General features: G+C 42.8%; 1 protein-coding gene across 4 annotated transcripts in view; it reads right to left on the reverse strand.

Moving 5' to 3' along the window:
- The window catches only part of SLC35D2 (solute carrier family 35 member D2), a 53,614-nt gene that overhangs the window by 19,657 nt on the left and 18,802 nt on the right, over positions 1-15,155 (reverse strand). For 2 of the 4 annotated variants that reach the window (XM_033236651.1, XM_033236654.1), the window contains 3 exons: positions 11,124-11,191; positions 3,517-3,588; positions 2,260-2,328 (listed from right to left, as the gene is read on the reverse strand). In XM_033236651.1, coding sequence (XP_033092542.1) covers positions 2,260-2,328; positions 3,517-3,588; positions 11,124-11,191 — 209 coding nt within the window. The remainder of the gene's footprint in view (positions 1-2,259; positions 2,329-3,516; positions 3,589-11,123; positions 11,192-15,155) is intronic. The other 2 variants (XM_033236653.1, XM_033236652.1) reach the window with 2 other exon arrangements.

The following is a 15,155-nucleotide window of genomic DNA, read 5'->3' on the forward strand; positions in this document are numbered from 1 at the left end:
ACATATGCAAAGCACAGACTGGATTTCTGCTCCCTGGTTCTGGAAACGTGCCTGTATACACATGGTAACTGAAGGTCCATTCCTCACCAAAGACTTACCAACAGTTTTATAAACCATTTTTTGCGAAAGTCTTTAACTGGCTGTAAGTCAGTGGTTTTCAAAATGAGCCCTAAGGAAGCTGGAAGAGAGGGGCTGTGCTGGGGAGACCTCTGAGTGCCGTGGGAGGAGCCCAGGGAATTTCACCCCAAAATATGGTACCCTGGCATGCAGATTATTTTACATGGAAAGCCCTTGAAGGGCAGCAGATGCTGAAGAGGTTTTTCTTGGATACTCCCTTTTCGACCTTAAAAGACTGCCCACTCATGAGAACACACTTGCTTTCCATCCCCTCTCTGACATCTACTGCAGAGAACAAGACTGAGGAATGCAGTCACATCTGGGCAGACTTTAAAAATATAATGTCTGCCTTTCGGGGGCAAATTCCAAAGAGAATCAATCCTTTACAATTTCTGTCTCCCAGGTCCATTCATTCTCTCCAGTTATCATTCCTGACCTCTCAAAAGCATTGTCTCCACTCCCTGCCCTCCCGTGAAGAAGGATATAGAAGCACCTGCACCGCACTGGGTCGCTGGGTGGCCGCTCTCCCGTGATCTCTGCCCAGGCATGGGAAGGTGAATCTGTGTCTTTTTCTCTTTCTCAATCTGCTCTTTTGTCAGTTCCTTTTGTGTTTTTTTTTTTTTGAGACGGAGTCTTGCTCTGTCACCCAGGCTGGAGTGCAGTGGCACAATCTCGGCTCACTGCAAGCTCCACCTCCCAGGTTCAAGCAATTCTCCTACCTCAGCCTCCCGAGTAGCTGGGATTACAGGCGCCGCCACCACACCGGGCTCATTTTTGTATTTTTAGTAGAGACGGGGTTTCACCATGTTGGCCAGGCTGGTCTCTAACTCCTGACCTCAGGTGATCCACCCGCCTCAGCCTCCCAAAGTGCTGGGATTACAGGCGTGAGTCACCACAGTTCCTTTTTTAATGAACCTTCAGAGAGTAGAGGGGGAAGCTGTCTCCTTTAGCCCCAAAGCATCTTCCACAGAACTCCTCCCTTTTTAAACTACTTTACTCCTAAAATTTCATTACAAAAAAAGCCTGTCATGATAGACCAGGCTCTGAGCGCTGCTGTCTAATGGGTGCTGGCACTATACCCACGGTGTGAACTGGAGCACTGAAACCACAGAGCCAGCTTTCAAGGAGTGAAGCTCAGCCCATGGCCAGGACTAGGGGAGAGAAAGGTACAGATGAAACATTAAGTAATAAACCTTAGTCTGCACAATGGACTAAATACATTTATAATAATAAGAAGCATGATTTGTTTTTCTTAGAGACAGGATCTTACTCTGTTGCCCAGGCTGGAGTGCAGTGGTGCAATCATTGCTCACTGTAACCTCAAACTCCTGGGCCCAAGAGATCCTCTTTCCCCAGCCTCCTGAGTAGCTGAGACTCCAGGCACACACCACCATGCCAGGCTAATTTTCTCTCTCTTTTTTTTTTTTTTTGGTGGAGATAGGGTCTCACTATGTTGCCCAGGCTGATCTCAAACTCATGGGCTCAAGCGATCTTCCCACCCAGGCCTCCGACAGTGCTGGGATTACGGGGGTGAGCCACCACACGCAGGGCATGTCACTATTAACATTCACTATCCACCACGCATGCTATAACAGAGAAATCTGAGCACCTGCCTGCCCATGAAGACTTACAGTCCTTGTTATTCCTTTTGCAAAATAATTATTAAAGTAGTAGTCGTGCACCAGTGTTGGCTCATATCCCAAACATACAAATACATTTAGCATTCTACCATCGGAAATAGCAGCTGCTAAGGTATCATGGAATAATAAAATAAATCAGCACACAAAGGCTTTGTAAGTCTGTTGTTGTTAATCAAATGCCTAAGAACTTCTCAAGTAAAGGTGTTATATTGAAGACAAACATTCAGTAAGAAATGTAAACAGTTCACTGCTTTTTGTGAAGAAGAGCTGTATTAATATCTTGCAATGCTCTCTTCACATATTCTCAGAAATTTTCTGGCCAAGGTGGGACCCACTTTGACTTTCACAGGAACACACAGGGATTCCACTAACTTCCACAGATTTGTCTCCTGGCTGCTCAATTCAATGGCAGCCAGATGGAAAATGAAAAGCAGAGGATGGGGCTGGGCCTATTGTGAAAGACACAAAGAAGTTATTGAGCAGGAACAGTCCAAAGTCTTACCCAGCTGCTATGAAAGCCCCGAGAATGATGGCAAAGACACTGACGATGATGTTGAGCGAATACTGCTTCCTGTAATAAATACATAAATAAAGGAAAGGGAGCAGACAGGAAAACATTGAAATATGATTCTATTTTTTAAACAAATTGAAAATAGACATCAACAGTTTTACAGCTAAAATCTAGCAGACAATGCTTAATGTAGAGAAAGCACTAAAAGTGTTTCTAAGTCAGACTAAATTTACATTATTTCTTAAGCAGTTTTCTTAATCTAATTACAAACTGATTTCTCTGTTCTCACTAGAGAGATACTGGGACAAAATACAGAAGCGCTCCTGCTGGTGGATCTAGTGTGTACGGACTGATAGTGAGTATTTGAAGATTAAGATAATATTCAATACAAGGGCTTAAAACACTGAGCCACCAACCAAAATTCACATTTCTAAACAATCCTCCCGGCAAAATCAAGAATCAACTTTTTGGATATCAAACTAAATATCCTTATGAGAAATTTTATACCAACAAAATAAAAATTAATTTCTTCTGATATTATAATCACTGCATCAGAATTGACATCCCTCATACCCTGCGCACCTATCCTGTATTGTATACATGGACAGTTTCTCTTCTGTATTCAGAAATTGGTATATATTCCATCTGGCTGAGGAAACAGGTTTACATCTGTTTTGGAGTTTCTGTTTCCTTCTTTCTTATGATTTTCTTTTTTTTTTTTTTTTTTTTGTTGAGACGGAGTCTGGCTCTGTCGCCCAGCCTGGAGTGCAGTGGTGCGATCTTGGCTCACTGCAAGCTCCGCCTCCCGGGTTCACACCATTCTCCTGCCTCAGCCTCCCAAGTAGCTGGGACTACAGGCACCGCCACCAGCCCGGCTAATTTTTTTGTATTTTTAGTAGAGACGGGGTTTCACCATATTAGCCAGGATGGTCTCGATCTCCTGACCTCGTGATCCACCCACCTCAGGCTCCCAAAGTGCTAGGATTACAGGCATGAGCCACCACACCTGGCCTTTTCTTATGATTTTCTACCACAAACATGCATTATTTGTCTATGGTAAAATTACAACTTTTAAAAAATCCCTCATTAAGTTCTTAGGGAATCACAGAAGCACCCAACTACTTTTAAATGAATAAACTATTTGTCCTTAAATTATTGCCCAACTAGCAATGCTACTAGAATTTGCTGGGTAAAAGAAATGCAGTGGGTGGGAGACACACTGGAAGAATGGAGGAAAAACAAAATCACCCGAGTATGATGGTCTCCAGAAGTAAGGTAAGTGGAATGGTGAATTTCCTGAGCACGGTGAACATCGGCAGGCTGCCGGGAAAAGAGTGAAGCATGTCAGACACCACGAGTTGGTTGGCTGGTTTTTTCTTTTACATGTTTTACATTTTTAATTAAGCTTTACTAATTTTCCAAATTAATTTTCACATTTACCATTAACAAATCACATTAAATAATAACAATAAATGGAGATGAAAAGATTTCATGCCACTTTCACTTAGCAATTTATTTACTTATTTTTTTTTTTATTTATTTTTGGAGACAGAGTCTCACTGTGTTGCCCAGGCTGTAGTGCAGTGGCGCAGTCTCGGCTCACTGCAACCTCTGCCTCCCGGGTTCAAGCAGTTCTCCTGCCTCAGCCTCCTAAGTAGCTGGGATTACAGGCGCACGCCATGACGCCCGGCTAATTTTTGTATTTTTAGAAGAGACAGGGTTCCGCCATATTGGCCAGGCTGGTCTCTAACTCCTGACCTAAGGTAATCCACCCGCCTCAGCCTCCCAAAGTGCTGGGATTAGAGGCATTAGCCACCGCACCCGGCCTTCACTTGGCAATTTAAGACACCATTCTGTCCAACCATTCTAAAGGTTATGCTGAAACTACTTCATGATGTGAACCGATACATCCTTTGACAAATCAAGTCAGGCCTATGCATCGTCATTAAACGGTCCTGACCGGCTGGGCACAGTGGCTCTCGCCTGTAATCCCAGCACTTTGGGAGGCTGAGGCGGGTGGATCACTTGAGGTCAGGAGTTTGAGACCACCCTGGCCAACATGGTGCAACCCCATCTCTACTAAAAATACAAAAATTAGCCAGGCGTGGTGGTGTGCACCTGCAGTCCCAGCTACTCTGGAGGCTGAAACAGGAGAACTGCTTGAACCCGGGAGGCAGAGGTTGTAGTGAGCCAAGATTGCACCACTGCAACCTCTGTCTCAAAATAATAAAAATAGTTTCTGACCTTGGACCTAATTACTTCTTCTTGGGAAACTTATTCTAAGGTAATAATCGAAAGACAGGAAAAAAACCACATGCATAAATGTGTTCACTGCAGTGTCTGTGGCAAAAACATCAGAAACAACCTAAATGTCAGACACCACAATGGTTAAATAAATTATGATACATTCAGTTGAGGGAACATGATATTATAACTGTAATACAAATACTATTGGAAAATTAATATTAAATAAAATAAATGGATACAAAGCTATATAGGGTCTACAATGTAACAAGATACATTTTGTATACAGAAAAGGGCTGCAAATGATTATTTATTTATTTATTTATTTTGAGACAGAGTCTCACTCTGTCACCCAGGCTGGAGTGCAGTGGTGCAAGCTCAGCTCACTGCAATCCCCACCTCCCGGGTTCAAGCGATTCTCCTGACTCAGCCTCTCGGGTAGCTGGGATGACACCATCACACCCGGCAAATGTTTGCATTTTTAGTAGAAACGAGGTTTCACTATGTTGGCCAGGCTGGTCCCAAACTCCTGATCTCAGGTGATCCACCCGCCTCAGCCTCCCAAAGTGCTGGGATTATAGGCGTGAGCCACCGCGCTGGGCTGAAAATGAGTATTTAAAATTGTCTGTTAAAAGGTAGAATTATGGGTGATTTTCTTCCCCAAATTTTATGTAATAAGGCTATATTTCCTTAAAATATATACTTAAGAACCTTTTACCTACTCCTAATACCCAGAGATTCCAGGATGCAGCTGAATGCATAGTCAACAGACTGCCAGGGCTGCTAAATGCCAGCCCATCTCCACCTGCTCCTAGATGCGACCCTGAGCGGCCGATGAGCTAGGGAAAGAAAGTCAGAGCCAAAACAGCAGCACAGGAGGAGAGTGGCAGCTCAGCCAACCAGACCCCAGCACAGGCTTCACATTCTCAACCATGCTGCATCCAGAGAACAGCTGCAGAAAGAATGTTCAGGAACTTTATATTCACACCTAAATATGTCTTATGAGACTGGCTGACCTACATGTTTCAAAGCTGCAACAACAACAATAACAAAACGTTTTATATTTTCAATTACATTCGGAAAGTATTCTAGATTATGCCTTTTAAAAGCAAATAAGGTATACATAATGGTTAAAAGGTGAATGTTTTCCCCCTAATGATCAGGAACAAGACCAGGATATTCACTCTCACCATTGTATCTATTCAACACTGTACCTGAGGTTCTAGACAATGCAATTAGAAAAAAACAAACATCTCATTTGGAAAGGAAGAACTAAAGCAAATCTCTATTTGTTGTACAGAACATATTCTATACAGAAAATCCTAAGAGATCCACTTAAAAATTATTAGAACCACAATAAGTGAATCAAGCAAATGTGCAGGAAACAAAATGAATATACAAAAGTCAAATCTGAATATTGCTCACTAGCAATGAGCAATCCAAAAATGAAACTAGGCCGGGCACAGTGGCTCACGCCTGTAATCCCAACACTTTGGGAGACCGAGGTGGGTGGATGACTTGAGGTCAGGAGTTCAAGATCAGCCTGGTCACCATGGTGAAACCCCACGTATACTAAAAATACAAAAAATTAGCTGGACGTAGTGGTGCGTGACCGTAATCCCAGTTACTCGGGAGGCTAAGGTAGGAGAATTGCTTGAACCTAGGAAGCAGAGGTTACAGTAAGCCAAGATTGCACCACTGTACTTCAGCCTGGGCAACAGAACAAGACTCCATCTCAAAAGAAAAAAAAAATTAAGTTAGCAAAGCAATTTCATCTAAAATAGCATCAAAAAGAATAAAATTCTTAGACACAATTTTAACAAAAGAAGTGTAAGACTTGTGTGCAGAAAACTACAAAACATTGTTTAAAAAAAAAAAATTAAAGAAGCCAGCAGGTACGGTGGTTAATGCCTATAATCCTAGCACTTTGGGAGGCTGAAGTGGAAGAATTGCTTGAGGCCAGGAGGTTGAGACCAGCCTGGGCAGGGTCTTGCTCTGTTGCCAGGCTGGAATGCAGTGGCATGATCTTAGCTCACTGCAACCTCCGCCTCCTGGGCTCAAGCGATTCTTGTGCCTCAGCCACCTGAGTAGCTGGAATTATAGGCGTGCACTACCACACCTGGCTAATTTTTGTATTTTTAGTATAGATGGGGTTTCACCATGTTGATCAGGATGGGTCTCGAACTCCAGACCTCAAGTGATCCACCTGCTTTGGCCTCCCAAAGTGCTGAGACTACAGATGTAAGCCACCACGCCAAGCCAAAAAGAAATATGTTTTTTAAATTAACCGGGCACAGTAGTGAATGCCTGTAGTCTCAGTCACTCGGGAAGCTGAGACAGGAGGATGGCTTGAGCATAGGAGGTCGAGACTACTGCAGTGAGCTATGATCACGCCACTTGTACTCCAAACTGGGCAAGAGAGTGAGATACTGTCTCTAAGAAAAAAAAAAATTTTTTTGAGACAGAGTTTCGCTCTTGTCGCCCAGGCTGGAGTGCAATGGTGTGATCTTGGCTCACTGCAACTTCCGCTCCTGGGTTCAAGCCATTCTCCTGCCTCACCCTCCCAGGTAGCTGGGATTACAGGTGTCCACCACCACACCCAGCTAATTTTTGTATTTTTAGTAGAGACGGGGTTTCACATGTTGGCCATGCTTGTCTCAAACTCCTGACCTCAGGTGATCCACCTGCCTCAGCCTCCCAAAGTGAGCCACTGTACGTGGCCTTCTAAGAAAATTTTTAAATTAAAAAAAGAAAGCAATGAAGACCTAAATAAATGGAAAGACACTCCATGTTCATGAATCAAAAGACCTTATGTTGTTAAAGCCTTATGTTATTAAAAAGACTTCAAATAGACACATGGATTGCTACAGTTTGGATATTTGACCCTTTAAGCCTCATGTTAAAATTGGATCCCCATGTTGGAGGTGGAGCCTAGTGGGTAATGTTTCAGCTGTGGGGGCTGATTCCTCATGGATAGATTCATCAACTGGGGCCGGGGGGGGAGTTCTCACTCTGTTAGTTCCCATGAAGGTTGACTGTTAAAGGAGCCCGATAGCACCCCCCATCTTGCCACGGGATCTCTGCACACACTGGCTCCCCTTCCCCTTCTGCCAGGAGTGGAAGTAGCCTGAGGCCCTCACCAGATGCAGACACTGGCGCCACGCTTCTTGCGCAGCCTGCATAACTGTGAAGCACACGAACCTCTTTTCTTCATAAATTACCCAGCCTCAGGTAGTCCTGTACAGCAACACTAACAAACTAAGTCACAGATTCAACATAATCCCTATCATATCTTAGCTGGCTTTATTTATTCTTTTTTTTTCTTGCAGAAATTGACAAGCTGATTTTAAAATTAATAAGGAAATGCAAGAGAATTAAAACATCAAAACTATCTTGAAAAAGAACAACAAAGTTGGTGTACTTACACTTTCCAATTTCAAAATTTAATACAAAGTTACAATAATCAAGACTAGCTAGTACTGGTTTAAAGATAGATAGATAGATAGATAGATAGATAGATAGATAGATAGATAGATAGATAGATAGGCATGGTGGTTCACTCCAATCATCCCAGCAATTTAGGAGGCTGAGGCAGGCTCCTAACCCTTGGGCCCAGGAGTTCAAGACCAGCCTGGGCAACATGGTGAAATGCTATCTCTACAAAAAATTAAAATAATTATTAGCCAGGTGTTGTGGTGCACACCTGTGGTCCCAGCTACTTGGGAAGCTGAGGTGGGAGGATCGCTTGAGCCTGGGAGGTCAAGGCTGCAGTAAGTAGTGACTGTGCCACCACACTCCAGCCTGGGTGACAGAGCAAGACCCTGTCTCAAAAAAATAATAATAAAGATAGATATACAATCAAGAGAATAGAATTAAGAGTCAAGAAATACATTCTTAAAATTATGATCAATTGATTTTCAACCAGGGTGCCAAGACAATACAATGGAAAAAGAACAGTCTTTTCAACAAAGGCTGCTGGGACAACTGAACATCCACATGCAAAAAAATGAATTTGAACTTCTATCTCACACCATATACAAAAAATTAACGCAAGAGCTGGGTACTGTCACATGTGCCTGCAGTCCCAGGTACTCAAGAGGCTGAGGTGGGGAATCATTTGAGGCCACAGTGAGCCATGACTGCACCAGTGAATAGCTACTGCATTTGAGTCTAGGTAACACAGCAACATAGAAAGACCTCATCACTTAAAAGAAAAAATTTTTTAATTCTCTGAGATGTATTAAAGACCTGGATATAGGATCTAAAACTATAAAGTTCTTAGAAGAAAGTATAGAAGTAAATCTTTATAACCCTTCAGTTAGGCAAAGCCTTAGATAAAACATCAAAAGCACAAGCAACAAAAGGAAAAAATAGAAAAACTGGAATTCATCAAAATTAAAAACTTTTACAGGCTGGGCACAGTGGCTCATTCCTGTAATCCCAACACTTTGGGAGGCCGGAGCAGACAGATTGCTTGAGTTCAGGAGTTCAAGATCAGCCTGGGCAACATGGTAAGACCTAGTCTCTACAAAAAATATAAAAATAAGCCAGGTGTGGTAGTGCACACCTGTAGCCCCAGCAACTCAGGAGACCGAGACAGGAGAATCGCTTGAGCCCAGCAGGGTGAGGCTGCAGTGAGCTGTGATTGCACCACTGCAATCCAGCCTGGGTAATAAAGCGAGACCCTGTCTCAAAAAAATAAATAATATTTTTATAAATGGATAAACAAAATGTTATATATATACACACACATATATATGCATATATATACACACATATATACATATATATGCATACATATACACACATATATGCATATATACACACATATATAATATATACATATTATATATACCCTGCAATGGAATATTAATCAGCTTGAAAAAGGAATTAAAATCTGACACCTAATATAACATGGATAAACCCTGAAAATATGATGTAAGTGAATAAGCCAGTCAAAAAAGGCAAAAATATTATACGATTCTACTTGTGTGAGATGTCTAGGGTAGGCAAATTTGTTGAGACCTAAATGTAAAATGTAAACTACAAAAATTCTGGAAGATAGCACAGAAAATTTGGATGATCTTGGTTTGATGATGGGTTTCAAATTCAAAACCAGAAGTATAATCCATGAAAGAAAAAAAATGATTGTGAACTTCATTAAAATTAAAAACTTCTGCTCTGTGAAAGACAGTGTTAAGAAAATAAAAAGATAAGCCACAAACTAGGAAAAAAATATTTGCAAAACACATATTTGATAAAGAACTTGTATCAAGTAAATGAAAATGCATGAATCCATGATAAGAAAAAACAACAACAAACAAACAAAAATCAACCCTCCCTGGTCACCATTGAAGGTGTCAGGACACTAATTTATTAGTCTGAACACTAATAAAGGAAGGAAGCTTTTATCCTGCTTTTCCTATATGAAATGGTGAAAATCTGTCCTTATTGAAAAAGTTTAGGCCAGGCGTGGTGGCTCATGCCTGTAATCCAAGCACTTTGGGAGGCCGAGACGGGCGGATTACTTCAGGTCAGGAGTTCAAGACTAGCCTGGCCTACACGGTGAAACCCTGTCTTTACTAAAAATACAAAAATTAGCTGGGCATGGTGGCAGGTGTGGAATCCCAGCTACTTGGGAGGCTGAGGCAGGAGAATCGCTTGAACCCAAGAGGTGGAGGTTGCAGTGAGCCAAGGTCGCACCGCTACACTCCAGCCTGGATGACTGAGCAAGATTCCATCTCAAAAAACGATAAGATATCAAGCCCTTAAAAACATTAACAGTGAAATTGATCCATTTAATAGCATTCCAAGAAGGATAAGGTATTATGTGCCCCATAATCAAAAGACCCTGAAATAGGCCAGGCGCAGTGGCTCACACCTGTAATCTCAGCACTTTGGGAGGCTGAGGCAGATGGATCACGTGAGGTCAGGAGTTCAAGACCAGCCTGGCCAACATGGTGAAACCCCATCTCTACTAAAAGCACAAAACTTAGCCAGGCGTGTTGGCGCATGCCTGTAATCTCAGCTACTTGGGAGGCTGAGGCTAGAGAACCACTTGAACTCGGAAGGTGGAGGCTGTAGTGAGTCAAGATAACATCACTGCACTCCAACCTGGGCGACAGAGTGAGACTCCATCTCAAAAAAAAAAAAAGACCCGGAAATAAATGCAGATGCAAATTTCAAATGTATACAGCACACACTTGAAAATGTCTGTCATTTATTCTTCCCTGCACCAAACCTAGTCTACACCAACCTGAGGAGATGTTCCTGCTCTTATAAAACGGAGACGAAACCAAAAGTCACACAAAATCATATTCATACCAACAATCGTACCTGGATAAATCAGACCTTCTCTACCTTAAAGTCTACAGCTCTCATATTGTATGTTCAGGCTTGAATATAATAAAAAAAAAAAAAAAGCTTTTTAACATTCCTAAAATCATTGGCCAATTAAACTCAAAACTCCACCTTACTTTCTTAAATTACTAAATATTATTGTCTTCTATATATAGTGGAAGCACTATCAATGGCAAAATCAAACTTAGTCTTTGTAACATTGGCAGCACAGAGGTGAGGAACCTTCCACCAGCCATTATCCTGCACTCTACCTTAATTTACTTGTGCTTGATAATCCGCTTATGTGGTTTCCAACGTAGAGGAGAGGCAGAGGAAACAGCTTCAATAAAAAAAAAGAATGAATATGTGGTTAGAACTCCAATAAGCATTTTCCTTCACATATAGAAATGGTGACAGATACTTCGCCAGAGAGGATATTCAGACATTAAAAAAATGATTTTGGTGCGGCACGGTGGCTCACGCCTGTAATCCCAGCACTTTGGGAGGCCAAGGCAGGTGGATCACAAGGTCAGGAGTTTGAGACCAGCCTGACCAACACAGCGAAACCCCATCTCTACTAAAATTACAAAAATTAGCTGGGAGTGGTGGCACATGTCTGTAGTCTCAGCTACTCAGGAGGCTGAGGCAGGAGAATTGCTTGAACCCGGGAGGCAGAGGTTGCAGTGAGCCAAAATCACACCACTGCACTCCAGCTTGGGCAACAGAGCAAGACTTCATCTCAAAAAAAAAAAGAAAAGAAAAGAAAAAGGGGCTCCTCCTCACTAGTCATCAGGGAAATGCAAATTAAAGCCCATAAGATGCACAACACACCCACCAGATGAGTAAAATTTATTTATTTATGTATTTATTTATTTTTGAGACAGAGTTTTGCTCTTATTGTCCAGGCTGGAGTGCAATGGTGTGATCTTGGCTCACGGCAACCTCCGCCTCCCAGGTTCAAGCAATTCTCCTGCCTCAGTCTCCTGTAATCCCAAGCTGGGGTTACAGGCACCTACCACCATGCCCGGCTAATTTTTTGTATTTGTAGTAGAGATGGGGTTTTGCCATGGTGGCCAGGCTGGTCTTGAACTCCTGGTCTCAGGTGATCTGCCTGCCTCAGCCTCCCGAAGTGCTGGGATGACAGGTGTGAGCCACCGCGCCCCACCCAGATTAGCAAAATGTCACATGACTCACATACCAAGAATATGAAGTGACAGGGACTTCCATGCGCACTTGTCAGAAGGTGAGCTCGTACAGCCACCAAGAACTGTTCAGCATTCCAGATGGAAGCTGAAGATATGTACGCCCCAGGCCAGCAGGTCCACTCCCCGGTAGACATATTCCTCACTCATAGGCACCTTATGAACTGAATCTTGTTTTTCCCCACATTCACGTGTTGAAGCCTTAATCCCCAATGTGACTGTACTTGGAGATGAGGTCTTACCAAGGGAAGCCAGGTTACGTGAGGGCATAGTGGTAGAGCCCTAGCCCAACAAGACTGGTGTCCCTATATGAAGAGAAGAGGCCAGGCACGGTGGCTCACACCTGTAATTGTAACACTTTGGGAGGCCAACAGAGGAAGAGAGCTTAAGCCCAGGAGTTCAAGACCAGCCCTGGCAACATAGTGAGACCCTGTCTCTACAAAAAAAAAAAAAATTTAAATTAGCAAGGCATGGTAACATATGCTTGTAGTCCCAGCTACTTGGGAGGCTAAGGCAGGAGGATCACTTGGGCCCACACGTTTGAGGTTGCAGTGAGCTGTGGATGTACCACCGCACTCCAGCCTGAGTGACAGAGCTAGACCCTGTCTCAAAATAATAATAAAAATGAAAATAAAAACAGAAAAAAAAAGAAGTGGAAGAGATACCAGGAGTGCACACACAGAGGAAAGGCCATTGAGGACACAGTGAGAAGGTGGCCGTCTGTAAGCCAGGAAGCAAAGCCTCACCGGAAGTCAACCCTGCCAGCACGTAGGTCTTGGACTTCCAGCCCCAGAACTGTGAGGAGATCCATTTCTGTTGTTGAAGCCACCTGGCCAGGGGTATTTTGTTATGGCAGCCCCAGCTAACACATGTATGCCAGGGTCCAACTTTTAAGTATGTTCAGGGTGGTACTTTTTATTTTTCTAGCCCCCAAACTGGAAATATCCAAATTACCATAAATAATAGAACAGGTAAGTAAATTGTGATATACTCATATGATGAAAATAAAAGAATACAGCCACACACAACACGGATGAATTTCACTATCATAATATTAAGTGAAAGAAGCCAGATACAAAAGAACATAGAGTTAGATTCCCTTTATCACAAGTTCAAAAGCAGGTAAAATGAGACTACAGAATTTAGGGATGTGGCTGGGTACGATGACTCAAGCCTGTAATCCCAGCACTTTGGGAGGCTAAGGTGGGCAGATCACCTGAGGTCGGGAGTTCGTGACCAGCCTGACCAACATGGAGAAATCCCGTCTCTACTAAAAATACAAAATTAGTCAGGCGTGGTGGTGCATGCCTGTAATCCCAGCTACTCAGGAGGCTGAGGCAGGAGAATCGCTTGAACCTGGGAGGTGGAGATTGCAGCGAGCTGAGACTGCACTCCAACCTGGGCAACAGAGCAAAACTCCGTCTCAAAAAAAAAAAAAGAATTTAGGGATGCATCCAGATTTAGAAAAATTACAAAGAAAGCAAGAAAATTATTGTTAGAAAAGTTAGGAAGACTTTGTGATCCCATTTCATGACCTAAGTAATGGTTTACAAGGGTAATTATTCATTCAATTACACATTCAAATAGGATGCCTTTTTCTCTATGTATAGATTTTACCATTTTAAAATGTTTTAAAATTATGCTATAAGATAAAATAAGAGTAAGTAAGCCCAGTAATATTCTGGTTTTTCTCATGATGATTAGGTTGACAGCTTTCATATACTTCAACCTTTTATTTTTCTCTTTTTCTGGATGTCCCTGATTTTTTTTTTTTTTTTTTTTTTGAGATGGGGTCTTACTCTGTTGCCCAGGCTGGAGTGCAGTGGCACGAACTTGGCTTACTGCAACCTCTGCCTCCCAGGTTCAAGCGATTCTCCTGCCTCTGCCTCCTGAGTAGCTGGGACTACAGGTGTGCACCACCACGCCCAGGGTGGTACAGTGGCATGATCTCAGCTCACTGCAAGCTCCGCCTCCCGGGTTCATGCCATTCTCCTGCCTCAGCCTCCGAGTAGCTGGGACTACAGGCGCCCGCCACCACGCCCAGCTAATTTTTTTGTACTTTTAGTAGAGAAGGGGTTTCACCATGTTGGCCAAGCTGGTCTCAATCTCTTTACCTCGTGATCCACCTGCCTCAGCCTCCCAAGTGCTGGGGTTACAGGCATGAGCCACCGCACTTGGCTTTTTTTTTAAGACAACGTCTTACTATGTTCCCCACACTGACCTCCAACTCCTGGCCTCAGGCGATCCTCCCGCCTTGATCTCGCAAGTCGCTGGGATTATAGGCGTGAGCCACCACACTGGGCTCCCCTGATTACTGATGCTATAAGCATGTGCTTCTTTAGTCTGTCTGATAAATAATCCAGTGCTAGATGCTGACATTTTTCCAAGCATTAGAGAAAGGCAGCAAACCAGCCACATGAGGTCACCCTCAGGGAACTGATAGTCTGATTTAAACCTAAATGCTGTCATAATCCATTTAATACCACCTGTTGTATGGGACTGGTCTAAGAATTAAATGCCTGACCTAATGTCTGGAACCCAGCAACTGTTCAACAAACGTTACTTCCATTCCACAGTCCAGGAAGGAATGGCAGATTTTCTGTTTCTAGTTCCAGGATGGAAAAAACTGCATATTTCTATGTATATCAAATTGCATTCTTTATTCCACTCACAGCTTTTGTCAGGCTTTCGTCAGGATAAAACGAAAACTGAAAACAAATCAGTAAAGTAGGGCCCAAATCCAGCCCAGCTCTTATTTATGTAAATAAAGTTTTATTGGAACACATGAACATCAACCCATTTAAACGTCATCAAGGGCTACTTTCATGGTACACTGGCAGAGGTGAATAATTGCAAGAGATGGTCTGATCCTTTACCAAATAAGTTTGCCAATCCCTAATTTAGAGTTCTCTCACTTCAGAAGACACACAATATTCATTTATTTGATGTCAGTTGTTAAGCACATACTTTTACTACTATATGCATTACATAAATGGACAACTAAGTGATATACAATCTTTACTAAAAAGTTTCTTGACCAGGCACAGTGGCTCACACCTGTAATCCGAGCACTTTGGGAGGCCAAGGTGGGTGGATCACTTG

The sequence above is a fragment of the Trachypithecus francoisi genome, unplaced genomic scaffold, assembly GCF_009764315.1.
Source record: "Trachypithecus francoisi isolate TF-2019V2 unplaced genomic scaffold, Tfra_2.0 Lachesis_group16, whole genome shotgun sequence".
Classification (NCBI taxonomy): domain Eukaryota; kingdom Metazoa; phylum Chordata; class Mammalia; order Primates; family Cercopithecidae; genus Trachypithecus; species Trachypithecus francoisi.